The 27,548-nt window shown below is 41.0% G+C and overlaps 1 protein-coding gene across 4 annotated transcripts in view; it reads right to left on the bottom strand.

Moving 5' to 3' along the window:
* UNC5D (unc-5 netrin receptor D) overlaps nt 1-27,548 on the bottom strand; it is a 161,307-nt gene that overhangs the window by 15,028 nt on the left and 118,731 nt on the right. Inside the window, exons 8-13 of one of the 4 annotated variants that reach the window (XM_054804681.1) lie at nt 24,173-24,205; nt 18,620-18,805; nt 16,230-16,607; nt 14,633-14,717; nt 2,965-3,133; nt 1,049-1,276 (exon numbers count right to left, since the gene is read on the bottom strand). In XM_054804681.1, coding sequence (XP_054660656.1) covers nt 1,049-1,276; nt 2,965-3,133; nt 14,633-14,717; nt 16,230-16,607; nt 18,620-18,805; nt 24,173-24,205 — 1,079 coding nt within the window. The remainder of the gene's footprint in view (nt 1-1,048; nt 1,277-2,964; nt 3,134-14,632; nt 14,718-16,229; nt 16,608-18,619; nt 18,806-24,172; nt 24,206-27,548) is intronic. The other 3 variants (XM_054804683.1, XM_054804682.1, XM_054804684.1) reach the window with 3 other exon arrangements.

Genomic DNA, 27,548 nt, shown 5'->3' with positions numbered 1-27,548 from the left:
ACGACGCAAAGCGCCTTGTAGGTGTTCACAAAAGCCTAAGAAGGAATTTGGGCCTCTGAATTTCAGGCAGACTCATCCAGGAAAATACTGGTAGCCCACGAATTGTGGAAGTGTTGTAAAGGGTATAATTACAAAGCTATTGTAAGTCTTAAACAATCCTTTCAGTGGCTTTGCTTTTATTAGAAGCACATAGACGTTTGTACGTGCTTCATTAAGATTCAGGTTTCTATTCTGCATGATAGGAAAAGGAAGCAAAAATTTATCTGTCACAACTGTCTTCATTTCAGTTCCCAAAAGAAAGCCATTTTGTTAAAGCTTTGAGTTTACTAAGGCTGCAAAAGCCAGTGAATTTTATTGTTTAGTCTTGGAATACCATGCACAAAAATCATGCTAATTTTAATCACCACTTGGGGATTGCTTTGTGTTGTGGGTTTGTTTTTTTTTTAAAGAGGAAAGGCATGACTATAATTGAATTTTTGTTTTAAAAGATGGTGAGGCAATCTCTTTCTTCTTGCTCAAATTGTAAAAAAGAGAGGAAATCCTGAACTAACGACAGCGTAAGGGTAACGAGCGTGGTAAATACTGTACATCAAACGATAATGCCTTACATTTTCTGCTTGTAGTGGAGCAGTGCTCAGCTCCAGATGCAAGCTCTGCCTGTGCCACAGAGTAGCCAGGGCACCGAGCCCAGCCTAACGCTCTTCGCTTACAGCTGTAGCTTTGTGCTCCGTTAACCGTGGCTGCCTCGTCTTTGGTTAGTCTGGAACGGGGGGCAGAGCGGGTTTCGGTCTGCCCAGCAAAAAATGAACAGCCCGTTTGGCTGTCCTAAAGCTCTCGCAGTGTAAATCCACAAGTGGAACAACAGCGCAGAGAAATTAAGGGACTTCGAATAACTCGTGTAGCAGTGGCATTAAAAAAAAGTACTACGGTGTTCTCACTCGAGTTGTGGACTGTTGCTGTAGCCCAGGGGCTATCCCCAGGAATAAAGGAACGTTAGTATTCTATGGAAAAATAACTAAACCCAAATTAATGAAGTGAAACCATTTACCTGAAATGCACAAGGCGTGTTATCCATACAATATACTCTCAGATTGTAATCCAGAGAATTGCAAGACAGGCAGCCAAAAACCGCTACTTTCAGCTGTCGAACGGCACAGTCAGAGATCGGTTCTCCAATAAGAGCATAAGTTCCAAAGCTGTTTAAGAGAATGTGACAGGCATAAGGATCCAACAGGCAGTAGCAAGAAGTAGTTTCCTCTTCCACAGACATCACTTCCTGCAAAATGAAATTCAAGTTTAAAAAAAATAAAATAAAATGATAAAATCCATAGGCCTCGACAACAGGAGTCATGACATTATTTGTTTATTTTTATTCGACTGGAATGTAATGTGTTTGTGAGAGGCAGTCTGCACACTCTTTACTCATGTTGACCTCAGGGAAGGGAGAGAAGGTAGACTACCTCTATGGGTAAATACTCCCAATTTAGCCCTGAGTCAGCAATAGGATTTATGGCAATATATTGTGCAGAATTCAGTGTGTACAGCATATAATAATGATGATGCGTAAGCAATTTTAGCATCTTTTTTCAAGTGCTCTTGACTTTCTAGCTAATTTTTTTCCCAATGTCAAGTTAAGAAATTACCTTGAAGATTAAAGTCAATAAGCGAACCTTGAACAATAGGTGGTATTTGACTTCCTTTCAGAACATCCATTACAGTTCTGTTTACCTTCATCAAAAAACTACCTATCCCACTCTTTTGCCTGTCATGCCTAGTACAGCATCATTAGAGGAGATATTTGAGCAGTCTACGGTCTGGTGTTACGCTCCTCATTAATTCCAGGGTGTTTGTACCCAACAGTACTGAGTGCATCGGAAGTAGGAAAACTGCGCTGAACTTGAAATGGTTTAAACCACAGCACCGAACAGCATCGTGGTTTAGAGGAGAAAAAGGATAGAGGGGGTTATGGTATCCATGAATGTTTTAACTGTTTTTTTCTCCTCACAGTGCAATGGACCAAATAGCTCCATCGGCAACAGTGCAATAAAATCTGATCGACTATGGATTTGTGTCTAGTTACCGGGTTCTGCGGTTCTAACATGTACAGTGAACGCTTTATAGTTGGGAAATTCAGCACCTTTCTATCCTCTGTGGATTTCTGAAATGTTGAATAACGGTTCATGCTTTAGCTGTCCCTTTAGGAGTATTGTTAGGAAGCTGTCTCCCCAAATGATGCAGAAAGTTTCCTGTGCTCGAGACTGCTGCCTACCAAGCAGTTTCAGTCGAAGATGGCCAGTGGGCTTAAAAAAATGCAGGTGGACAGACACAAATGATCAAATGTCCATGTCATGAATCCACAAAGCTTAATTTCCCCAGTAAATCAGGATCAGAAAATACATGTTCAACTAAAAAAGCCAAATATTTCATTTAGTGTACACTAATCCTTCAGAGGTTATGAGCACAGCGTGATCACTGAATGCCCATTAAAATGACAATAAGACAAGATTTTTTAATCAGGAGGATCCTTCTAGGTTAAAAAAAAATTAACCTTGAACTGTAAATTTTTAACTAGTTCCATAACTTTATGTCATGATAAATTCTTGCATGGAAATAATGATCTGTTCTGACGTGAGTCTCTTTGGGAACTATGATCTATCAAAACAATGTTTGTAAAAATAAATGACCACTGGCTCCATGATTAAGTGATCTGAGAAAATGAGTACTTTCTCGTGACATGGGCTAGATCATCAAGCTGACCCTTTTTTGCACATCTTTGTAAAATAGTTGAAAACAGTTTAGCTGCCTCTTAAGAAAATGCAGAATCTTTTTTTTTTTTTAATTGTTTCTTTAAAACGTTTGCTTCTATCACTTACATAATCTTGGACCTGCGCCTGCATGAATAAGAATAATGATGTTTCCATCGTCAGTACAAGCTTTTAAGTGGGAGCGGAAGTCTAAACTTACCTCCCATTTTCCTTGCGGTGTCCTTTTTTTCAAGTGAATGTTCCAGTGCTCTGAATTTACTTCTGCGCAGTGTGGTATCGTCAAGGCAAACGGAGTGCTGACAGACAAATCTGAGGGCCCACAAGTTACTTCTGGTCCTAGAAGAACATCCGTGCCTTCGGGCTGTAGGCTTCGTGTGGGGGAAGAGACAATAACTTCTGTCAGGCTCTTTTTAATAAGGAGCGAAACGTTACTTTAACTGCAAATTTTAAAATATTTTAGTTAAAATCTAAGCACCTCACTCATCTGGTGCAGAGAAGGACAAGCAAGCCAATTACGGTGCTAATTGTCATGCAGAAGCAGTAGCTGAGATGAAACAAAACTATTAGGCCACATCTACTCAAATCGTTGGCTGGTCAGTTTAGGATTCCGATCTTTAAAATACATTTCAATTTGCTTAAACCAAATACAACACTAAAATTACTCTGTGCAAGTAAGCCTTGCTTTATGCACCAGCTGGTAGTATTGCCATCTAATTCTGCCGTCAAAGACTGTCATCAACAATATTTTCACAGCAGTGAAGATAAAACAAATTATGGTTTAAAAACACAGTCTCATAATTTTTTCCCAGATTGAATGTGATCTCCGTGGTTTGAAAACACATTTATATTCTGCAGAACGAACAAGCTAGGTAACTTACAGCCAGACATCAGGGACAGGAATTCTTTGCTTAAATTCAGAACTCGGCAAAGGAGATACGTGCATGTGGGCTCCCTTACAGGCGATGGAGATCCCACCACCACAACTGAGGTCTAGGGATTCATCTAATCTGAATGTAATCACCTGTGTTTGGTTAGATTAACTGCTTGCTAAGTTAGAAAGATGAAGTATCTGACAAGAATCTTCTTTACTTCTCTTTCATTCAAACCTAAATTTAACCCTGTCCCACATAAACGTGTTTTCCGTATCTCTCATAACAAATACCTGTGCAGAGCCAGTGACAAAGTGGGTGAGGCTCCCTTCCTAGGCATTAAAACTAGCAATGGAAACATCTCGCCCTGTTGGTTTGGTTTCGTTTGGGGTTTTTTTGGTTTTGTTTTTACACTGTCATCCTTCATCTCGGTCGTACGATCCCAATTTTTGGCTTCTAAATTACTGGACATGTAGTTCACTTTTAAAATTCAAGCAAATGGTGTTTCCAAGATAAAAATAAGGGGAAGGACCTTAACCAAGATATAAATAAGAAGATACAATAATAAAGCCAAGATAGAAATAAGAGGAAAACCCCTGTTGAAAACCGAGGAAATACTTCACTGCCATGGCACAAGCTAACGCCAGCGCTGCCTAGAGCTCTGCAATAGCAGACGGGAACCACCAAACCGCCCCACGCCGCCGGTGCTGAGCCAGCGCTTCGTGGCTGCACCGATAAGCTCTACGCTACCCGAGTCGACTGGGCTAACACCTTGATGGGAACGTAGCTTTGATGTAGGCACACTGATGTGTAGCCCTGCGCTTAAATCAAGATTGCAATCCTGCAAAGTGACTCGGCACATCTGTCTGACATCCCCCAGGGAGAACGTTCTCAGTGTAACTAACAGTGGGGGCTCTGAAAATGCAGTTAAAAATCACCGCTCTTGCTCAACACTTGAAGAGTTCCAACAACTTCAGCGACATCCCTTACTAAAGACCACGCGTGTAAGTATTTGCGAGATGAAGACTGGAGTGGAAAAAAAAAAAAGACAAAAAAGACACAACATGCTAACAAAAAAAGCCAATTCTGCTTTTTCTTTTTCAAGTGTCATAATAATAAATGCTCCCTAAGCCTCTGTGCTTCTAAGTGCTTGTAGGATTCTTAGGCTTAAAAAAAAATCAATGCACAAGCACCGCCCCTACTATCGCTGCCATGTTCCTCTTGAGCAGCAAGTGCTTGAGAGCGGGAGGGAAGAGCCGCGAGCACAAAGCATACGGCGCTCGCAGGCCTTGTGCCGCACCGCATCTCTGCCAACAGCGGCCGTCCTACTGCCTGTAGAGACACGTGCGAGTTGTTGAACCGATACCAGAGCGACTGCTCCACGCAAACAGTTCAAGCAGTAAAACCCGCTTGCTTCTGCTTATGTCTATGAATAACAAACAATTTTTCACAACTCCTGCATTGCTAGGAAAACGCTGCTTTTGCACAAAATACCATCGCTGAACACCAGCCACTGCTACCCTTTACAAATGGTATTTGATTTCCTTAAAAAGAAAACCTGCCAGCAGTTACCCCAAATCACCGCTCTTTCCAGCTAATTTAAGAAATCATCCAGTTACTTACAAATACAAAGAAAAAATGTCTCAGAATTATTAGAAACCCTCAAGCCAACTTTTATATATATTTATTTTTCAGTAAGTTACTCCGTTCACATGATTCCTCCCTGCTGTACCTCAGCAAAGGCTGGTGCATCCTACGTCCTCATCTCTGTTTTGATGCGGCTGCAGGAAGGGGGTAACAAAAGCGTATTTCCAGAGAGCGCGTCAAACCCGTTATTTAACTTGGTTCGTGCATTTCGATCCTATCTCCCCCCACACGCGTCCTCTGCCAAGTGGCTGCCGCTGACAAACGGACAAAATACGGGGAGGGTGGGGAGGTGGTGGTGGGGGAATTTTGCTCCAGGACAAAGCTCGACAAGTCATCTTCAATAACGGGAGTAAAACACAGGTCAGTTTGTTTTCAGCACAACACCCTTAGGAGACGTGAATCTAGAGTTTTAGTTATGCTACTGGTGATGACTGCCAGCAGAAATAGCTGCAATTTTTTTAAGCATCCAAGAATGAAAACACAAATATACAAGACACAAAAGAAATTAATGTCAGTAGTGGCAGGAGGGTCCTGATAGCAGCCTGGCAAAGTTGATATGAAAGACGACTGGGAGACTGATTGCAGTCTACCAAGTGGCCTCCCACCCACCTCATTAAAAAAAATTAAAAATTAAAAAAAAAAAAGAAAGAAAAAGTCAGAGTCACTGAAATGGTGACGGCCACTAGCAGGGGTCCAGGGTCACGCTGCCTAATTGCCGACGGCGGCCCTCACAGAGAGGAAGAGCAGGGACGTGTGCGAATGGCCAGTGACGGGCTGGTCGGAAAGGAGCTATTTAATTGCTTTTAGAGAATCATTCCCCTTGTAGAACATATTGGACAAACATATGGGAGTTCTGGGAATTATTTAATGCCAAATGAACTGAAATCAGTTAATTAGATGAACTCTCACACTTGTTGCAAGTAGCAAGAGTCTTCTGTGTAATAACTGACATGGTATTCAGGCTCGCACGCGGTTCTGAGCCATTTATTAGGCAAGGCAGGAGAGGGAAACATTACCAAATGCAACCGAGTACTTAATATTCCCATTGCTGCAAGGTAAAACAAATCAGTAACCAGATCTGTCCCCTCAAATCCATCAAAATCAAAAGTCTGTAAGTCTTCCAGTAAAAGAAAGACAAATAGTCACTATTGCTGAGCAAAAATTGAAAAATGTTTTTTTCTAAAAATACTACACGGGAAAAGAAACATTAGGAATTTCATCCCACAATATTCTACCCTCTGCAACGTACTCGTGACGAGGTTTCTGGCACACTGGGAAGGTTAACTGGAGAAGCAAGGAAGCGAAGAGGAAACAGTACTGAGGGTCTGTTTTCTTCTGGGCGCCATGAATTTCAGAGAAGAATTTCATACTTGCCTTTCAATATTTACTCTCCCAGTGGCTTATCATAAGCATCTGCAACAGAGAACCTAACGGCGTAAATAACAGACCGCAGTGGTGACGAACACGGCGGTGCCTTCAGTCTGGATTTCTCATTGCAGTTCACTCCTTGGATGGCAAAACTATTTGCTTTCAGACTGCTACAGACACTGAAATACTGGGTTTTTCCCCTCCCCACTGCACCGACACTCATACATAAGAACGTGATGGAAAAACAGCAAAATAAATTCATGGTTTAAAAAAATCAATTTACAAAAGGCACAGCATGATATTTAAACTATATACCCATCAAGCCTGCAGTTTACAGCTGAAATGGATTCTACTGCTGCGGGTTGCTTTTGTGAGATGAGAAAATTTTGCCTTTGGAAAATAAAGGTACATTATTTGTCACATTCATATACTAAATTGCATGTAGGTGCGTACATTCATGAAGCTTTGATTTTTCAAATTATATAATTACGAAATACACGTAAGCCCGGGCAGGACTGTCTGGTTTTATTCTGTGTATGCAAATTCCGGTGTGGGAATACTACACATAGGTGTTGGAGACTGGAAGTGCGCACCAAAAATACATTCTGGTTTTCATGTTATGCATCCGAATGTGTTCAGTTACCACTGAACCTTCACATCTCTGCTAAATTCCTACAAAACAAAAAGACAAAGAAAATGGGGGGGTGGTAACAGGAGACCTGGTTGTCTCAGTCACCTCAGTTTTCTTTTCTCCTTCTATTTTTCCACTCTGTGATCTGCCCACTCTTATTTTGCCTGGATGGTTGGAACCTCCAAAAACCATTATTGTAGAGTATTTTCATAATCACTGCATCTCAGTTGTGCTTTTTTCTAATATTTAGAATACAGAGGCGTATTCAAAATTTACAAAGTTTAGTCAATCTAAACTCATAAGAAGTTTTTGTGTGATACTAACCAAACACACCAATATACTCATACAATTCCCAACTTTATGTTTGATTGAAGAATGCAGTGTGAGGGTTTCTGTATATTCAGGGACCCAAATCTTTAGAGTTTATACTGGCACACGTAAGGAAAAATAATTTGTTTATACTGTAGGTGACTAAATGGTCATCTTAATTAAGAATCACTTTGGCTATCCCCACCTTTTCTCACATTGCAATCGGTATGGTATCGGAAACGTACTACTAAAATAATGGCAGTGTGTAGAGTGTAGGGTAGGAGAAATAGTTTGCAAGAAAGGAGAAATAAAAGAAACGACTAACAGGAAAATTACAAATATTTCAGGGTAGATTCTGCCTTCTGTTATAGCTCAGAGAACCTTGTTGTTTAAGCATGGAATACCGACCACATTCAACAGGGAGACTGCATTATCTGCATAATTGCAGACTGACGTTTTTCTCTTCGATACCCTTTTCACGCAGGATGTTTTATAGAGCTTTATGTGCATTAAAGGCGCGTAAAGAGAACTGCAACAAATCTGCTTACTGCATCAAAGTGAATCAGTAACGTAGCTGGGACCAGAACCCAGGATCCCAACTACTTGCCCACACCTCACCCCCCCCCCCGTCAGTAGGTTCTGTCATTAGATAACTGGCTTATCAGCCCTTTCTGAGCAGAACATCAAACCTTTCACTGCATGCAAGAACATCTACTGTTTTGTTAGCGCACGACTACAACACGTAGAAGCCACACGCAGGAGCAGATCCCCCCTCCCCACCTACTTAAGCACAGGACACGGTTTCCCCCTTTTGCTTCAAAAGCACCAGGTAAGTGGCAACTTTTTGGGGGTACGATACTGTCCTCAGTGTGCTGACTTAGCAGAAATTATCTCCTTATAGGGCTCAGCATATAATAATCACAATTTGCCGCTTTTCAGCCTGTCTCTCTCCAACATCTCCTTTTCTTAGAATTTTTTTTTTTGTTTAAACCAGAGTATTCTGCTCCCTCTATAAAAAGAAAAGCTCAAAGCTGGAGTGCCACGCTATGGAAGAAGGTGTCGGTGCTTCTAGTGATCTTGTTCCAGCTGTTCTCATCTTATTTCTAGACCCCCGTAAGACCCACTACCCTGCCACAGCTGGCAAACATTTCTCTCCTTCATAACAATCTAATTGGATTGCAGTATGGGGTTTTTTTTATTCTTATTTTTCACTTCTAAAGCGTCTTTAAGCATGTGTGCTGGCTGGCAGCAGGTGGGTGTGGAGCCACACACTGGACCTTGTGCTAGCTCTTCCGTGATGAGCACGTGGGGTTCAAGAACAGGCTGTTGTGAATGGACACGCCATCTCTAGTGGAATCCTAAAGTATATGGTGCTGTCAGCTGCACAGCGCTGCTGTCACACCTACTGAAATACTCGTTTGCTCTTCTTGTAGAACTACGCTTGACCTGCCTCCTTGGTGGGGAGAATTCGGGATGGGGGGGACGTTAACAGTGGCCTGGGGGTGAGGATGAGGAGTCCTTTGTGTAAGTTCCCTACAGGTGCTGGCTGAGTCTTGGCTGGATAGAACTAGGAAGATCTCCCCAGTGCTCAGACGTCACATCCCAGCCCCGTTAACCAAGTGATGGTTTCTGACTGCGCAGAACCGCTCACGAGCTGTAATTCCCTCCAGCCTGTAACTAACCTCAGTGATGCAGCTCAAGGCGTTGCGGTTCAAGACCCAAACCAGCAGACAGGGATCTCCTCTATGCAGTGAAGCCCATACGTACATCCTTTCCCTTTTTGGTTTGGCATCTCTTTGGAGGGACCACCAGTTCCCTCACTGATTTGTTCAGTTGCATGAGACACTAAAGAATTTTCAAACCTGAATTTGATTTCTGTTTAGGATACAATGAGTTTTTCATTCCACAGAGGACTGTATCAATTTACATGATAACCTCATCACAGTATCTGTAGTGCACAGGCAGGGATTTTTCTTTCACACTACAAAGTGACAGTGAATTCGGCACAGCTCTATCAGATCCCACATCATCTCTGTAGATCTCATACCAACCTACCTCAGTAGCCTAAATGAAGATTAGAAGTGAATCCACTTGTCCTAAATGATGTAAATCTGAACAATATGACCCTTATTCTCTCACAGACATTTAAGGTGCATAAGGTACCTACTATGGTGAGTTCAAATCTCTGCAAGAACAAGACTACTTTCCTGTATGCATCTACCGATCTGGTCAGCTTTTGTATTAAATTCAATTCCACTGACTACCACATGATGTGGACAAGGTTTCATTCAGGAATTACAGCTCAAGCTACTTCATTTTCAATGGTGCTACACCTTTAACTTGTGAAGTAAAGAAAATCTATCCTCTAATCCACTATTTCACCCTTCCTCCACAACCAGGCATTGTGCCTGTCCAGATGAACAATCATCTCCGTTTTAGGGACATCTACAGGACAGACCGCATGCTCGTACAGCAGTTCTGCAGCGCGCTTTAGTACTTCTCTCCATCACGTTCCATGCACATGGGCGCATCAGGTACTAATCCTGCGTCTCCTGCCGCCCTCAGACCACGGAAGCCCACGGGCAACAAAAGAGAAGGCTCCCGGCACGTCAGCGTGGTCTGCGGCTGCCAGAAAAATCTGGTTCGTCCCACCAGTTCAGATGAGTGAAAGATGCATCAATCTTGCCTCAACTACGTGAAGAAAAAAATACAGTATTTTGACGGAAAAGAATAAATGAGTGTTTGCTTTTATCTCACTGTATAGATTTTCACTTTAAAGAAGAAGGAAGGAAAAAAATCTCCCTGTGATAATCTTCAGTTTGGTTCGCTACCTCTGCTTCTGCCCACAAAAAAGGAAAACAGTAGGCAAAATTTGCTGCTTGTTTTTAATTAACCTATTTTAATTCATGTCTGCAGAACCCTTGCAGATAAAACAGCTGGGTGGGTTTTTTTCTTCCTTCCTTTTACATATCTTAATCTTTCATTGAAGATGATCAAAAACCTATGGCAGCAGATGGGGATGGAATATGAAAGTTTTCACAAAGGAGTTCAAATATCAGAGGAGGAAAAAAAAAACAAAACCAACCAAAAATGGATTTCACTTGAAGTTTTGAAAAATATTTCTAGGCTTTAAAAATGTAGGCAGCTTTGTATCTTTCAGTTGTTAAAGGAAAATTCCAGCAATCATTTGGCTATAAGTTATTGTAAGGAAATATTCACTGTATGTGCGGTTATTTTCTTCTTTCCACATCTCAGGTATACCCACCAATTTTTCAGTGCTTTTAGCTGAATGTATATTTAAGGTGAGGGAGATCAGAGAAATAACTGCTGTAAAGAACTATAACCAACAATCCTGTCTCCAGTTGTACAAACCTGCCCTTGATTACTACTTCTAGACACCGTCCCTCTCAAGCACTCGAAGTGAGGAGGCTTAATCAGTGAACCACTCTTACGTGGGACCAACATCTCCTGAAATTATCCTTAAATTCATCAATTAAAGTATACACTACAGGTTATTCACTTAGCTCTGTTTGGAATGCAAATTATGAATTTAAATGAATGTAAATTATGTAAATTGTGTAGTTGGACAAAGCTAAGAAAGCTATTGGAGAAATTTTGGGGGTTTTTTTGCAAAAATATTGTTCAGAGTGCATCACTGCGACTTGTAAGAATGGATGTGAAGGGAGGACCACTAAATTCTGTCAGTGCGCTTACTGAGCTACAATTTGTCAGCCTCAAGCAGAACTGGGAGCAGCAGAAAGACTCAGCATCAAACACAGAAGAAATGAATTCAAGAGAAGTTTAGATTAGAGCTAGGAAAAAAAAAAAAAGTCAGGAAATGTAACTGAAAAGCCTCAGTGGCACAAAGCCACATTACAGAATTAACGAGCCCTGTTACAGAATCTGCACATACCAGATCATCAGCGAGTTTAAAGTATCGCTGACACTTCTCACTGGATGAAGACATGGCCTTGCACGCACAGAGACGCACACGAGACGCAGCAGCTGACTTCTGGTGACAATTCAGAAAGGGGGACTGTAGAGTGCTTTTCAGTAGCTTATTTCAATTAAATAAAATTTGATTATCCCTGTCACTTTTCATCTGACAGTCTCAAAAGATTTAGCAGCCATTTATCCTCCAGAGAAGGGCAGTAGGGAGATTGCTTTGTCCGCTGCTGGAACGTGGTTGTTCACAAGTGTGGAAGAGCAGCACGTGACGGTTTAAGGACACAGAATACTGCTTTAGGTCGGGTACCTAGATGTTCCTCTAGGTTTAAATGGGGAAAGACTCTGGCTTTAATGATTTTTTTTTTTTTTCCTTTAAAACCATCATTACATACCTTCAGTGACAGCAGGAAAAGTTTTGTTCAGTCTTAGAGACCTACCCGCAGCAGTAGAGCTGTGTCTAGCCTAGAAAAGGGGAGGGATGCCAAGGTGAGCAGTGCTGTAAAGAAGATGTAAATTGCTGTTTCTGCTGCCTGCGATATGAGTATATTCCCGAGAGGTCTCATCCAGGCACTAGATTGATTCCACTTAGATTTGACAGAGTCACAAAATAAAGAAAACCCATTGTAAACAGTAAGCGAAGAAGGTGAAGTATACTTAGCAGCAATGAAAACAAAGCCTTAAGTGATACATAACAGGCTAGTAGCAGAAGTCAAAGGCTGAGCACAAGATTTTTGAATGTTCTCTGTTTGCTGACACTTAATCTTTTATGGGTAACATCAAGGTTCCTTAAATTAGGGGTGGTGGGGAAAGGAATATGCCTGAAGAAAGTATGTAAGTCAGAATGACCGCGGCAGCTTTCCTGAGCAACGCCTCACTGAGAGGCTGAGGGACGGGGTATATTCACCTGCGTTTTACCTGCAAAAGGACACAAACTCCTGGAAAACACAGGCAGGGAACGGGGGCAAAACAAACCGAGAGAGGAGTTTCTCCTGTGTTCGAACTCAAGTGCTTGCACGGGGAGAGGAATTGGGACAATTTACAATAGGAGGAGGTTTGATTCTGACAGTAGACAGCACGATGAGTCATTAATAACACTAAAAGGTGGAGTAGTATGAGAGGTACCTTAAGTATTGCTTAGTGGCTAGACAGTAACTTGAGATCACATTCCTGATTTTCTCTCTCGTTTTTCTACCACTGTAATGTCAGACGAGATGTTTCAGACTTAACTTCAAACGCATTTTAGCTCTTCATGTGCAACTTGAGGCATCCTGACCCAGTATCGGCACTGTGGGTCACTCCCGTATCTCAGTCTGGCAACTAGACACATTCTTTAGTTAACAAACGGTTGCAGTTTTACCCCAAGCTCTTCTAGCACTTTTCACCTCAGCTCTTAAGAGAGTAGTGCAAACCCTACTATCTCTCAAGTCCTTCAATTTACAGGGAACTTGCCAAGAACCAAATGCAATAGTTCTCTAAAGTTTTCACTTTAGAATAAACTTACCTTAGCAACTAAACAATGCAAGTTTTTATCTCATAGAAAAAAACACCACAAACAAAGTGGTGCTAGGGAAGAAAAAACAACCGTAGGTCTAAAAATGAAGAGTACGTTCTACCAGTCTCGATGGTTCAAGACTATGGCTAGCATTTCATAAGCTTTACCTTCCCTCTGAATCCAAACATGAGTGTAGTGGGAATGCTACACCTAGACTAAACAAGCTCCCTTTGTTTGCCGAATTACACTCGATCACATACCAGTTTTGTAATTTTACTCCCTTGTAGGGTTCGAGCAGTTTCTAGCTGAAAGCGAGCGAGCCAAGCAAGCAAACGGAACTAAACCTGGGGTCTGCTGATGTGTGGTCTGTCCGGCTCAAAGAAACAAGAGAGTGCAGAGCACTTGGATTCTTTATAATCCATGTTGTGCGAAAATTAAAGCCGCTAGGAAGTCTTTTTATGGGAACAGCTATCCAAACCCGGTAAAAGCATCTGTTTCTCTGGCCATGTTTATACATAAAAATAAAAGAGAAGACCTATTCTAAAGCAAGTGCCTTTGGGCCAATTCCCACTGTCTTTCTAAGGCAGAATAAAGGCAATTGAAGTGATTATAGCAGAATCAATGAAAACACCCACACGTGTAGCTGGCAACAGAATTTAGTGCCATGCATCTAACAGAACGTTCTAAACGTTTTAAAAGCATCTAGAAATGAGCTAGGTTTCTTTTCTGCATCAGACGTTTGCAACATACATGACGCACCAATATAAAAAAGCCCCAAGGACCTGCTTTGCCAAAAACAAACGTTCTTCTGTTTGTTTTCCTTTTTTTCCTTCTTGTCATTGAAATAAATATGACAGAACTGAAACCTTGAGAACCTCAGAGAACTACCTTGTCTATTTATGAAAGACCACCAGTATTTCAGACATCACGTTCCTTTCCTACCAGACGCAATACTGAGAAAAACCAAACCCTACGGATCAAAGTGCAGTTTAAATTCTGCTGCTCATCAGCTGGTGCTGGCAAATCCAGCTGGGGAACAGATTTTAATGAAACAAAATAATTTAAGAAATGGTCCTGAGCATTCACTTATTCGCATCACCTAGGCTACCAAACATCTGTCATGAAGTAACAACAATTCAGTACCTACATACTGTAGGGTCATTCAAACTGATGACCTGGATTGTGAATTTTAACCTGTCGTCTCACATTATGACAGCCTAGGGACCCAACGGTTCTATACCAAGTAATTAATGAAAGCATCTGTGCTGTTAGTAGACTTGCATGACATAAGTCTGCAAATCAAAAATGATAAAATCATTGACACAGAATTCAGCACTTATCATACATCAGTCTCCTTGAGGCACTCCATCCTTTAACAGTATTTGCAATAATTCCATGTGATTTCACAGAAGCATCGCACAAAGATCATTTTTGCTGTCATTTATACAGATGCAGCATGTCACAACGGCATGGTCACACCAGCAACAGGGAAGATGGAGTGACTCTTGCACGTTCCATTCCTTTAGACAGTGCTGACAAGAAATCCATTAAATGAGACAGTTCCACAGATTCTGGATGTGTGTGTGTTTTATGTGCTTCTTACCTGGACTCCTTTTGAGTGATGGCAAGATAGATTTCCCACGAACTCTCTTCAGGAATAGCTCCATGTGGTACCAACAAACTGACTCCTACAAAAGAGCAAAGGCAGAATGTACCTTTGGGAAGGGCACTGGGTGTACAGAACAATGCACGACTGCCTCCTGATTTACAAGACCTAGATGGGAAGAATGCTCCTCTGACATAGTGGTTCTGACTACAACATTATCAGATGAAAGGAAAATATGTTATTAATATCATCCACATAGGCAGAGGTGCATAAATTGCAAGTGGACCACATATGCATTTAAATAATCTAATTGATGGGACTATCATTATAGAAAGTAGCTAAATATATAGTATAAGGGACTTCTTCATTTATGACTTAACTGACTTAGTATCTCCGCCTTTGTAATATTCATTCCTGAACATAAAAACAATCTGTGAAGAAATGAACACATTCCATGTGTTGTACATGACTGTACACTAAATATTGTATCCCGGAATTATACACTGTTATCAATCTTCTCTAAATACAGACCGCATTTTTTATGGCAACCTTTGAAGTACCCATTGTATGAAACATGGAGGATAAAGCTCTAAATCATGCAGTTCAACCAGATACTAAGAGATAAGCCTGGACACACTAGTCAAATGAAAACAAAGTTGAATTTAAAGGAGACTTCGAATAAAGATCATCAGAGTTCAAGAGATATCTGGCGATTTCAGCTACATTTGCCATTTTGAAGAAGTATCCAACATAAGGAATTCTATGCAGCATGATATGAACACAGTGACGTAGTGCATCATACTGCAGGACCATGATTTTAACATCCTTTATTTGATTCTAACTTGGTGCCGTACATTTTCAGCTAATTTAACAATTTCTTAAGTCTAAAATACGTCTCACAAAACTCTGAAGTCACAAAACAAACTCTACTTCTTAAACAATGCAAATTGAGCATCTCTGCGGCGAAGTTTCAGCGCATAGCCCAATCTTGAAATGCCCGTTGACTTTGAAGTGCCCCACTATGGAAATCTGTCAAGCTCTTAAGCTAGAAGAAAGAGAAAACCAGAAAGCCAGGAGGAAATGCTAACGAAAGCCGCGCTAGACTTTTCATCGAGAGTGGAAGCTATTCTCCAGAGACGGCTGTTTGTTATATGCTGCGGACTTCAATAACCTAATGAAGTCTGACAATGTTAACGCAGTCAGATGTTGATGCGTGTAGATTCTGCTTTGAATATGACCCCATGATAAAAGATGCTGATCCAGTATCGACCTCCTTCCTGCGGAGCCCTTCTTTTGGATCAGGATCCAAGTAAGCAACAGCTTTGATTAATACGACTTTCATGCCAAAGACATCAAGAGAGGCAGTAATTTATAACAGTTCAAATAAGCATAATGCATCTTTACTACTCATCCCGAGCTTTGTTCTGATCAGCCATCTCCTCTGTGGGCAACATGCTCTACTTCCCAAAATTTGCATTAAGGGAGCCCCTACTTTGCTTTCCTTTTTTTATTTAGTTTTAGAACACTATATCAGGGAAAATAAGTTTAATCCAAAATTATTTTATATGCTTTTAATGAGAGAGGATCTACCTACCCGTGTTTGGAACCACTAAACGGCCACCCAGGTGTCCAAAAATGGCAGTTGTCTTCAGCTCGCTCCTTGTTGAAAGAGAAGACAGGTTCTGAATGTACGTAGCCTTGTTTCTAGCCTGGATTGTACCAAAAGCTCTATTATTCCCATGAGGAAAAGTTCCAGAATGCGCCTTTCCGTGATACTCGGCCCTCTCTGTCACCCCTAGGGACACCATGAACGAACTCTGAACTTTGACTTTGATGTCCGACAGCGGGTTGAACAGCGAAGACTCTGTCATTAGCTCCTTGTCCATGGGATCCTGCAGGCAGATCGGTCCACTGTACGTTCTGCTCACTGTCAGGTCAGGCTGCATGGAGGAGTTCAAAAGCAGGGAGTTACCTGGTGGAACGAAGCAGATCAGGCAGTTAGGTACTGTACTACGATGTTAAATCAGAAATCTCTTTCTGACCTCTCCACCATTTCCTTTTTGACTTGCTTTTCCTTCTTGATACTCTTAGAGCTCAAAATCACATAAGGTAATGTCAAAAAGCAGATGAAACGATGCCATAGATCTAACAGGTACTTGATGACTGCTTTCCACACTTCAGGCAACTCCAGAGTACGTGAATCCAAGAAGGAACTTCCTTTTTGTTTTGGAGTCATGTTTCTGTGTATGCCTGCCTTTATTTTTAAAAAAAATTAAAACCCGTTGGGTGAGAACACATCTTCCTGCAGACCTTTTCCGTGAGCTTACACGAAACGATAACTTCCTGCCTAAGGGAAACTGGGTTGAAAAGAAAGCGAGACAAGAGTAATATAGGGAAAAATACCACAGTTCTTCATTTAGGAGGATTTTAGCCCAGAAAACACTCGGAGAAAAACAGAAGGAATGGATAGATTGTGGGCCTGAATCCTTTAGCTGGTTTGGTCTTTTGTTTGTCTTTGTGGGTTTTTGGTTGGTTGGTTGGTTTTTAATAAATAGTTCTAAGTAGTAACTGGTTTTCTGGAAATCATCTGTACTGCATCCTTGAAAATATGATCACTTTAAGGGACGGCAGGTTGGGTTGCTAACATTAGAAACACATTTCCCCAAAGAATAACGTTTGGATCACACTAATCCATTGCCCGTATGTCAGTATTGTGCTCTCTTTTCAGCAAACTAAACAGAGAATTGGCCTTTTTTTCAGCTGAATTGCTTAGTTTACAAATGCTCTTATTTAAAAAAACCCTCAGACAGAGAACCCCGAGTAGCTGAACTGAATTAATAGTGTCCTGGCGTAAGGGAAAGTGGGGCACTCAGATAGTTGCAGAGTTACTGGTTTTGAAACATTAAAGTCAAGCAAACAATTCCCCCGACTCAAAACAAGACTTTCATGGCAAACTGAACAACAAAGGAGGAAGTTACTATTTGAGACAGTCATTGAGAACTCCATGACTAATTAAAGGCTTGGATTTTTAAATGAATGAGTAAACATCCCTCAAACATCCCTGTCTACCAAGCTCGTTTTCCAATTTCTTGCAGTTTATGCTTGGTGAGGAACATTTCCCAGAAAATAAAGTAACTGTAAAAACAAGAAGACACAAAAAAAAAACCCCACCCAACCGAAACTCTGCACCATATTTCACTTTTCCGAAGACAGAAGAGACATGGGGGTACTTTCGCACCCCACCAACACACCCACCCACCCACAATAAGGCAGGTCTCTGTTAGAATGTCAGGACAGAATTAAAGAAACAGTATTTTGAAGTAATCACCAATTTTTCTCCCTACCTTTTTGTCCAAAGGAAATATTATTCCAGAAAACATCTGAGGGCTGCTTTTAGTAAAAGTAAATATTTCTTCCATATTTTATTGTACTGGTGACTTTCTGAAATGTTTGCGTTTGGTTTTTTTAATCAGTACATCTTTAAACACATTTATTTCCCACCTCAGAATGTGGATGTTTGCACGCTAGCAGCTTACAAAAATACTGAAAGTTAATTCTCAAATTAACAGTAAAGAACTAATCACTTTTATTGCTGTAAAGAAAACAGAAGATCCATAAATGAATAGGAAGGAGCTACAGACATGCTTTCTGGGTTTGTTTTGGGTTGTTTTATTTGTTTTGCTTTGTTTGGGGGTTTTGTAAGTCACAAATGTCAGCGTAGAAGCTAGTGCCAGCATTTCTAAAGCACTTAGAGCATGGTCAAGAAAGATTATGTGTTTGTCCCAGTTGCCATGGCAGATCAGGAGCAGAGACAGTAAGAGACAGTTCTAAGCACCGGGTCCTGGTCCTGGTCCTACCCTTCCCTGGCTTGCAACGCTCAGCATGAAGCTAGAATGCCCTCCCACAGCCAGTCATCGGATACGAGCTTAGGATCTCTTTGCAGTAGGAGCTCTGGAGAGAAGAAAATGAAATCACAACACTAACCTTGTCTGACTGTTTTAAAATTAAATGTCTGGAAGCCTCCTGTCAGTGCAGATGAATCAATCACATCCACGCCGTACTCACTCTGACTCCGTCTGTAAAGGGTAACGCCAACCACCAGCACAGCTACAGCAATGACTGCTGCTCCCAGGCCAGAGTACAAGGCAATGTCACTGGCAGTCTCAATATCTGAAAGGAGAAAAAGTGGGTACCAAGTCAGCAACCCCCACGGAAACGTTTGTTCTGACTGGCGCTGGCTGGCCGTGAGCAGAGGGGATTGATCGGGTGAGGCCACAGCCGCATGGCCAGGGAGGTGAAGCTCGGAACATCAGTGCAGGATGGTGGAGCACAAAGGAACACTGAAAAGCAAGCATTTGAAAGCATGAGCAAGTTTCCTGATGCATCGCTCCGTGTAGGTGAGCTTACGTTGCTTTAGGGATTGCATTGCGGTCTTTACAGTGGGGTTGGGGTTTTTTTTAAATGGGAGAGTTGGACTTCTAGGAGTCAGAAGCAGAGCGCTTACCACTAAAGAGCCTCTCTCTTCAGCACACGTTGCTAGCTTGGGCTCCTTGCTGAGCTATCGTTCCTCACTCCAGCCCAGTGGAGATCATTCAGGTATGGTGACACCACCCTGAAAGGGAGGACGTGCACCAGCTGCAGCTAGGGAGGGCTGCTTTGGGGACCAGCACGAGTCCCATCTATCGCTAGCTTCCAGGGACATGTAAGTGTTAGGTCTGAACTCTGGAGCTAATCCTGGAGGTCATGAATCCTCTGAAAAATCTTAGTGAAGATTTCCCCTTCCCTCCTCTTTATTTTCTGCGTGAGCTGTAGTGTAAGAAGAACAGTCCATCGTTACACAGCTCCGAGAGAGGCTGAGGAGCTCCCATGTATCTTCTTGGATTCCTGCAGGCATCTTCAGTCTTTGGAAACCAAACCTTCCCCACGATCACACCCATGCAACTAAGCTTACGACCAAGTTCTCGAAGATTTCAAACTTTTACAGCAGAGAAGAATTCATTGCTTTGAAAGAGTGAATCCAAATGAAACCTGCAATATTATGTAATTGAATTATCCATTCCCGCTATTCTAGATCTTCTGGGATTTGGGACCACGTACCGTGAAATTAAATTACTTGGCAAGTTCACTTAGTGGGTCCTTAGATAGTTCCTTAATGCCAAACTCCAGTTTAGAAGAAGAGATAATCATGTATTCACCCTATACATCATCTGTTATCCTACTATGTGGTGCTTCTGCTATCAAGTTAGAAGCACTTGGTACAGAAAATGCATTTATTTATAACAAATGACAGTGACAAAAAATAACTAGGAAATCCAGACTACACGATATCAGTAAATAAACTGCAATGTACAGAAATAGGGTAGGAAGTTAAATTCAGCATTTAATAAATAGCCAATTACTGATATTACTTAATTAGCATTTGGGAGGAGGCTTCAGTTGCGCATATATTTTTCTGCAGAAAGTCAGATAACTTCATTTTAGCTGAGTTTTTAAAACGAACGTGAAACTTCAGACCACTGAGATGAAAGAACTGAGTACCTACGGGCAGCATCAGAAAAGCTGATTTGCCTGGCTCGCCAGTTCCTTACGTAAACTAAACGTCTGACAACTACCAGCACAAGCAGCTGAACTTCCTGGGAAGACACACCAGCTGCCAAGCGCCATCGCTGAGCACCGACTGCTCTCTAACGTCAGCGAGACGCCGTATGAACTGCAGCAGCGAGGAGACGGCGTACGTAAACACGGCTTGAAGTGGGCTGGGAGCACATGGGAGGTTTGCTGTAAGGCAGTGGAACTGATGTTGGAGTTGGGCAGTTGAATCAACAGTAGAATAAACTGTTTGGCTCAAATGTCCTTAATGGAAAACAGCCTTTCCCTCCCCATGCTCAAAGTGTTCCCAGTCAACCCCAATATGACGTTCCAACATCCCATTCAACCCGCAATAAACATTTTGAAATCAGTTTTCCTGTGGCTGCTATTTAGCCCAGAAAATACTTCTGCGGTTGTCAATTTTCAGATAACCTCATACCGAAGAGGTTTCTGTTTTTAACACATTTAGAACTTGCTGAAAAGAAAAGATCACAAAATTTCCATGCAAATATCAGCTTTCAGAAGAAATCCATCTTCTGTGGCATGTCACGACAAGCAATCACCACTGAACGCACTTGTAAGTAGCTCTTATCCAACTTCTCAGAACATTACAATTGCCACACGGTTCTACTAAATATATTACTAGAGAAAAAGTTTTTTTTCTGAAGCCTTTTCTTCTCATATTTTCCATGAGATGCCCCCTTGAAAAATGTTGTAAAGAGAATTTTAAGCATTTTAGGCTCAGAGTTAGGCATTCTAGCAGGTAAGCTGTTAGCTGACAATGTGAATGTATTAGACTAACAAGGGGAGAAGTCCATATTCCCGTACTCCAGATGGAATAAGCAGACCCAAAAAGTTTGTTGTTACAGGGAATTAAGAAACTCTATTGCTGTCTTAATTTTTGTGGGTAATTAGTACAATGAACAAGCCCAGAGAAGGAATGCTTTATATCTCCAGTGGCAGAAGAAACCCAACAGCAAGTGGGTTCTTGTCCTTTCTAGAGAACCACAGTGAGCTGGCCGGTGTTTCACCATAAAGCACCCTGAAGTCTTCCATTTTGATCATTACTTTCAAACAGAAAAGTGTGGAAAATTTGAATTGCTGTTTCTGCCTTCTCAGGATAATAAATTACAAAGCCTGAAACATGCAGAAACAACCGATCAGTAAAACTCACTGCCACATCAATGGTAGCTAATGCAGGAGCTGATCTTTCATCATCAAAACCAGAATATAAAACACACCTTCCTCAGGTTCCCAACTGTGAGTAACTGCAATTTATTACTCTAAATCCTCTTAAAGAGCTTAGTTGCTTCTTTTCAATCGAGTCAGATATCAGATAATTTAAGTTTCATACTTTTAGAACTGCACAAGACTGTTGGGCACAGGTTAAAGACGAGAGCGAGAAGAGAGAATTTAAAAAAATGAGAATAGTTTGACTCAAGCAAAATTTTTCTGGAGAGAACAATTCTGTTTTCAGTGAATACTTGTAAGCATCCCTAGAACTTGAATTTGACACTTTTCTGTAAGCTCTATGATTAAAAACTCTTACAGTTATTCTTTCAGAATTTCCTTACCTTTAATAAAACGCGCATTGTTCTGTTTCATAGAAGACCTGGAAGAGTTATTCAAGCGTTCCCATAACTATTCCTTTGCAAGGGAAACAAACCGCCCACAAACCCAAAGTCACACAACACATAGAGTTCAGAGGAAAAGGACAACCTGTTCAGGATTTAGTAGATTTTTAAATAGCTTTATCTTAACAGAGTAAAACACGAGCGGCATGGCATTCCTTTGAATTGTTCCTATGGAACACAACTGCTTAAGAAAGGGGACTTTCATTTTTACGTAGCATGTTAGTATTTCTTTAGAAACAAATACTGTTTTTTTAAAGTAATTTTAATCTCTTCTCCTTTCTGTCTTTTCTTATGGATAATTCCTTTTGCAGGAGACTAGAAATTAAAGAAAAAAGAAAAGCATGGCAAATTTGGGGAATGGTGTAATTTTCTGCTTTTATTTTTTCCCAGAAGGGAACAAAGTGAAAAACAAACAAACTAAAAAAGAGAACATTTATAGTCAACCAATTACTATTTAATGAAATGCATCCTCCCAGCCCAGAGGAGGTAGGGACTCTTGTAAAGCACTGCGATTTTTCTACATTTCAGTTACAGGATACATGTCTGTGGTAATCGTAGCCTATATTTCACTCCACCTCCTGACACTGTTACACAACATTTATTGAAAGCACATTTGATGGTAATGAAGTTTCTATTAACTATGATTAAGTTTCATAAAGCACCTGAAGATAATTTAAGATGTGCAGGAGCAGAAAATGAAACATTTGGTTTAGTACATTAGGAAACGTAATTGATTAAATTATCTCATTTACAATAAGTGCTTTCCAGGAGCTATGCAGGGCATACATTTCCCCCCGTCTACCATCAGAGCTTGCGAGACGATTTGAAAGATTTTCCCAGCTCCCCATCCTCCCCCAGTTTTCCATCACTCTCACTTCTGATCCCCCTTAGCATCCTCAAGTCCATTCCTTCACGTAGCCAGTCTGGGAGAACAAGGATCCAAAGCCAGAGAAGCACGTAAGAGGTTAGTCAGTAGGACAGGTTGTTTCTCAATTATCTTCATAATCGACTTTGATTTTGCATCAGTGATGATTCATGCAGTCCTGAACTAAGTTCCTGTTTTGCCGAACAGCAACATCTGTATTCTGTGTTTCTAACCCCACAGCTACAAAGAAACCCTTTTCATTCTCCCAGATATCTTATACCCTAAAATCAATTCCATTAAAGTTACCTTTTTAATAAATCAGAAAATAAAGCCATTTGACTGATACTCTTTCAAGATTCCCTAATTAATTGGGAAGCGTGCAGCTAAACGCACAAAACCATCTCAGCCGCCTGAGCTGAGCAATGACACAGAGCGACTGCTCGAGCCAGAAAGAAATTTGGCTGCAGAATGTTTTGACGTTGCAGCCTACAGCATGTGAGGTCCAAGGAAATACAGTTCGGCTTAGGATTTCCAAATGTTTCCCTCATCATTTAGGGCCCAAGATCCGTAAAATTTCAAATAATCTGATCACTCTATGCCCCTATATCCTGGAGGAATACTCAGGCTTAAACCCCACATAATTTATAACACGTAATAGAAAACTGTCCCAAAGAAGATAGAAACAATCGCACGTGTTGCTTCTCAGTACGGGCGGATTCTTGTTTTAAGTCCTCCAAAGGAATTAAGCCCAAAATGTGTTTATAAATCTATTTGTCAAAATTCAAAGACAATTTTTTGTTGAAAATTAAGCAGTCAAAAATCTTCAAAACTTTGTGTACGGTTTATGAAAGAAACAAACAATGTCTCGGCCTCACGGAAATTGTGGTTTTGATGAAATTGTGTCCTTTTTTTTTTGTCCTTTTTTTTTTTAATGAAATCTTTCAGTCAATCAGTTCACTCCAAATGTGCTGCTCTAAACTAAAATTCCACTGAAATCAATGGACGTCTGAGAAACAAAGTGCCGGACAGAAGCCCCCCGGCAGTATATAAACACTATCTAATTACAGAGTAAAGCGTATAAATACCCTTTACCACTTGATAAATCGAGGCCGAAGTGAGCTGAACAAGCAGACAGAGCCCGTAGCGGAACCAGATTTGAACCATCTCCTATATTCATGTCTTTTTTTCTAATTACAAGTCCTCACGAGATCAATCTCAAGATCGGCATTCCTGTAGCAAGGGCTCCCACTCGGACACAAATTGCTAAAGAACGGTCACTTTTCTGTTTTTAGTCTCAAACCTATGATCACCAAGATGCTAAGAAGATGCTTTCAGTAATGTGAAAGCCTTTCATATAACCTTCGCTTTTATTTAGCTCCTAAACAAATAAAACAGCATGGCAGAGAAGATGAGAAAAGTCATATTTACAAGAGAAAAAAAATAACTTACTTTGGGATTTTATTTCATGAAGAGGTTTTTTATCTGAGAGAGAGAGAGAGAAAGAGAGAGAGAGAAAGTTGCACTTAATAAATTTACATGGAGCATATCTATTTTCTATATCGCTTCTGTCTAGCTCTATAAATGAAACATTTTCTCCTTGTTTGCTGACAGTATGAATATTTTATGTTGTCCATATTTTTCCATTCATTTTTTTTTTTTTTCTAAATCTCTTTCAGGATGTTTCTTTGCAGTAACTTCTCACTTGGTTAATTCAAGTATTTGTTAGCTTTATTGGATGCTTTTATTTAGAATATTATATGTCTCCGCAATAAGGAAGTTCAATACTTTGAAGCGGATCGCTTGGCAAAGAAATTCAGTTAAGAATTATTCTTTGTATGTTTGATATATGGAGAGGTTAGTGATGGACATTTAAAAAAGCAATTTATAAAATATAAAAATGTACAATACATTCACATTTATGTATCTAAATATATATATAAACCAATAATGACATCTATATGTGTCTACAAAGAACATACGGAATCAACGTACTCCCATACATATGCAATTACATTATAAACCAGGTTTTGTACAGCAGTGCATCTCTTAAAAAGGAGGCTTCTCTGTCTCCTCGTGACAGGCATCAGAGCTGCCCTTTCTACCCTAATACCTGGAAAAACAATCTTTAGAGAGCGGGAGACTTGGGCTTGCGCAGCACCCGCGCTGCCCCCGCGCAGGCTCTGCAGGACCGAGCAAGGCGCCGCGCACGCCGGTCCCAGCGTCGCCGCCGTCTCCACGACCCTGCTTACAAATTCACGTTTGGGCTGGGGTTGCCAGGACTGTCTCACGGCTGCGCTCCGCGTGCTCTGGACAGTCTCGGGGTCAATTCTGCCCCCCCCTTAGTTCCTTGGGCAGTCTGCCCAACTTAAGCAACTACTCCCATACCTCTTGTTGAAAGGTCGTCTGAAGAAAACAACAAAGCGTGACATGTAACTTACTTATTTCTATAAAACTCAACAGAGGCTAGCAGTTCAGCGGAATTAGACTAATCTAATAGACTAATCTAATCAGACTAATCTAACAGACAGAACAGAATGAGGGATATAAATCCTTTAGCAGATAAGGCTATATCCATTTCCTAGGTGCTTTGTGTTGTCAGGAAATTCCCTTTGACTGAGCTGTTCCCCGATTTATCGTCTGGGTTTCGTTCCGTACACAGGCTCTGGTACTGGCTATCTCTAGAGGTCGGTTACCAGCACAATCGCCGTGATCTATATTGGGTAACAGTCGTCTGAATGGAAGCCACCCCAAGGTACAAGATGCTCAAGCTTAGCGTCTTGTTATGTGATACTGTGAGCACATGGATTATGAGGCACCTTCTATTATTTCTACTATTTCTGAAAATGATTGGTTTAATAATACTTAACCCGAAAGATTCTTCGATTTTGGCTTTGCCAAAAAGCTAGGTGTGTGGTTTTCTTCTTCTTGAGGTTGTTTTGATTTTTGCTAGGAAATGATGTACGCAAATACCAAATGAATGGTATCAGACTTGAGCTTTGCAATGGTAATAAACATTTTCATGCTGCTGACATAGTGCTATCTACAGAAAACTGCAATAGAATTGAAATGCATTTGCCATATAAACCGGGGAGATTGCTAGATCCAGAAGCCTCTTGGCAATATTCAGTATCATGGTTGGTTGAACAACGGAAAACAAAATTATTTGTGATTTATGATGCATTAGTAAAAACATGTTTGTAGTTCGTCTGCTTATGGCCCACTTGTTTGTTTCTTTTTTGGGCACTGGGAAAAGAAATCAATAGTTTTTGAAGTTATAAAAAAAATAAGTTTAAAGCAAATGGATAAAAGTAAAACAAAAAACCTCTACAATCCCCTCTCTTTTATTAAGCAAAGAAAAAGCTTTCACCTCTGCAAGACAGAGAGAAATCCACAATGGAAAAGTATACTACCGAGAAGAGCGGAAGGGAATAATCAATGAAAGAACAAATATGCAAGAAACTAGTAAGTTATTAGGACCATCCTGAGCGAGAGTGACCTTTGCATTCAGATTGAGTCAGTCTCTATTCTTCTCCCAACTCGGCATGCCTGGCAATCTTTCATATATATCAAAACCAAAAATAATTCTACCTTCCTTCTGCATATAAGTTTATACCTATTCAATTGTAACAAGCCCTAGAAGAAATTCCCTGAAAGAAAAACAGTTTCAGTTGCTCCTCAGGTACGGACTGGACTATCTGGATCCATCCAGAAAATGAGCAAAGCCCTACGTTCTCACCCTTACTTTCATTTAACTTTTATTTGTTAACCAAAGAAATGATTCACTTCTATTTTTGCCTCACAAAAGGAACAAAGTTAACAAGTTGTGCCTGATAAATAACCTCCAAGAGATTAGTTTTCCGTAGCACAGTACTGCATTTCCTTCACAATTCCCCATGGGATGAAAAGCAGAGCAGAAAAGGCACACATTGGAAGATGAGCAGGGGAAAAAGGTTTTTAAAAAAATAGGGTAATTGCAGCAAGCCCTGTTAGCTGAGAAAACAATTACAGCCTAAAAATAAGTTGACACAAGTATATACATACAGCACGACCCAGAAAGGAGTAATGGTATCGCACTCCGAGATGAAAGAAACCGGAGACGCTTAGTGCCTCACTCGATTTGAATGCAGATGGAAAGCACCTCAGAACCAAGCCACGCTCCCTGAACCGCCCCTCGCAGCAAAAGGAGGAGACGAGCGTACGGAAAACACGAAGAACACGTAGGGCAGAGCTGATCTCGGCTCCCTCTCACCCAGCAGTCACCGGGCTGTAGCTTCCTCGCGCACTACGCGGCTTGCTCAGCTCCGTGAAGTACCGTCACACGCGAAGGGCAACGCCGACGATGTGCTCGACTCCGCGTTACACTGGGGTGGATTTTTTTTCCCCACAAAATACCTGGAGATCAGTTTCTGATCCCAGTATTAGGTGAAAAACTGCTGGTGTGTGCGGCAGAGAGAAATCTTCTCTTCTATTTGTCTTTGAATTAATTTTAGAATTTAGTTCCCAGTTTCCCTGACTCCCATCTCACCTTACACAAGGCACGGAAATACTTTACCCACCGAGATGTCTGCATGGAAAATCCAGCAGCAGCAGATTCCCCCCCACCCCAGATATTCAGCGTAAGCTGAGAATTTCATTCCTTTAATTCAAAATAGTATTGCTTTGATGTCAGCATATGCATCCCTAGCAGGCTTAGATTTTCAAGGGTTTTTCCTTTCAATCATAAAATTTGGTTTGTATTACTTATGCCACTTATCCTTTGTAAAATGATTTTGATAGTTCATTTTCAACGTCAAAGTTATATTCTACAGACTTTGTGCTTCACAGC

The sequence above is a fragment of the Grus americana genome, chromosome 26, assembly GCF_028858705.1.
Source record: "Grus americana isolate bGruAme1 chromosome 26, bGruAme1.mat, whole genome shotgun sequence".
In the NCBI taxonomy this organism is placed as follows: domain Eukaryota; kingdom Metazoa; phylum Chordata; class Aves; order Gruiformes; family Gruidae; genus Grus; species Grus americana.
This window is presented reverse-complemented; position numbering and strand designations above follow the sequence as displayed.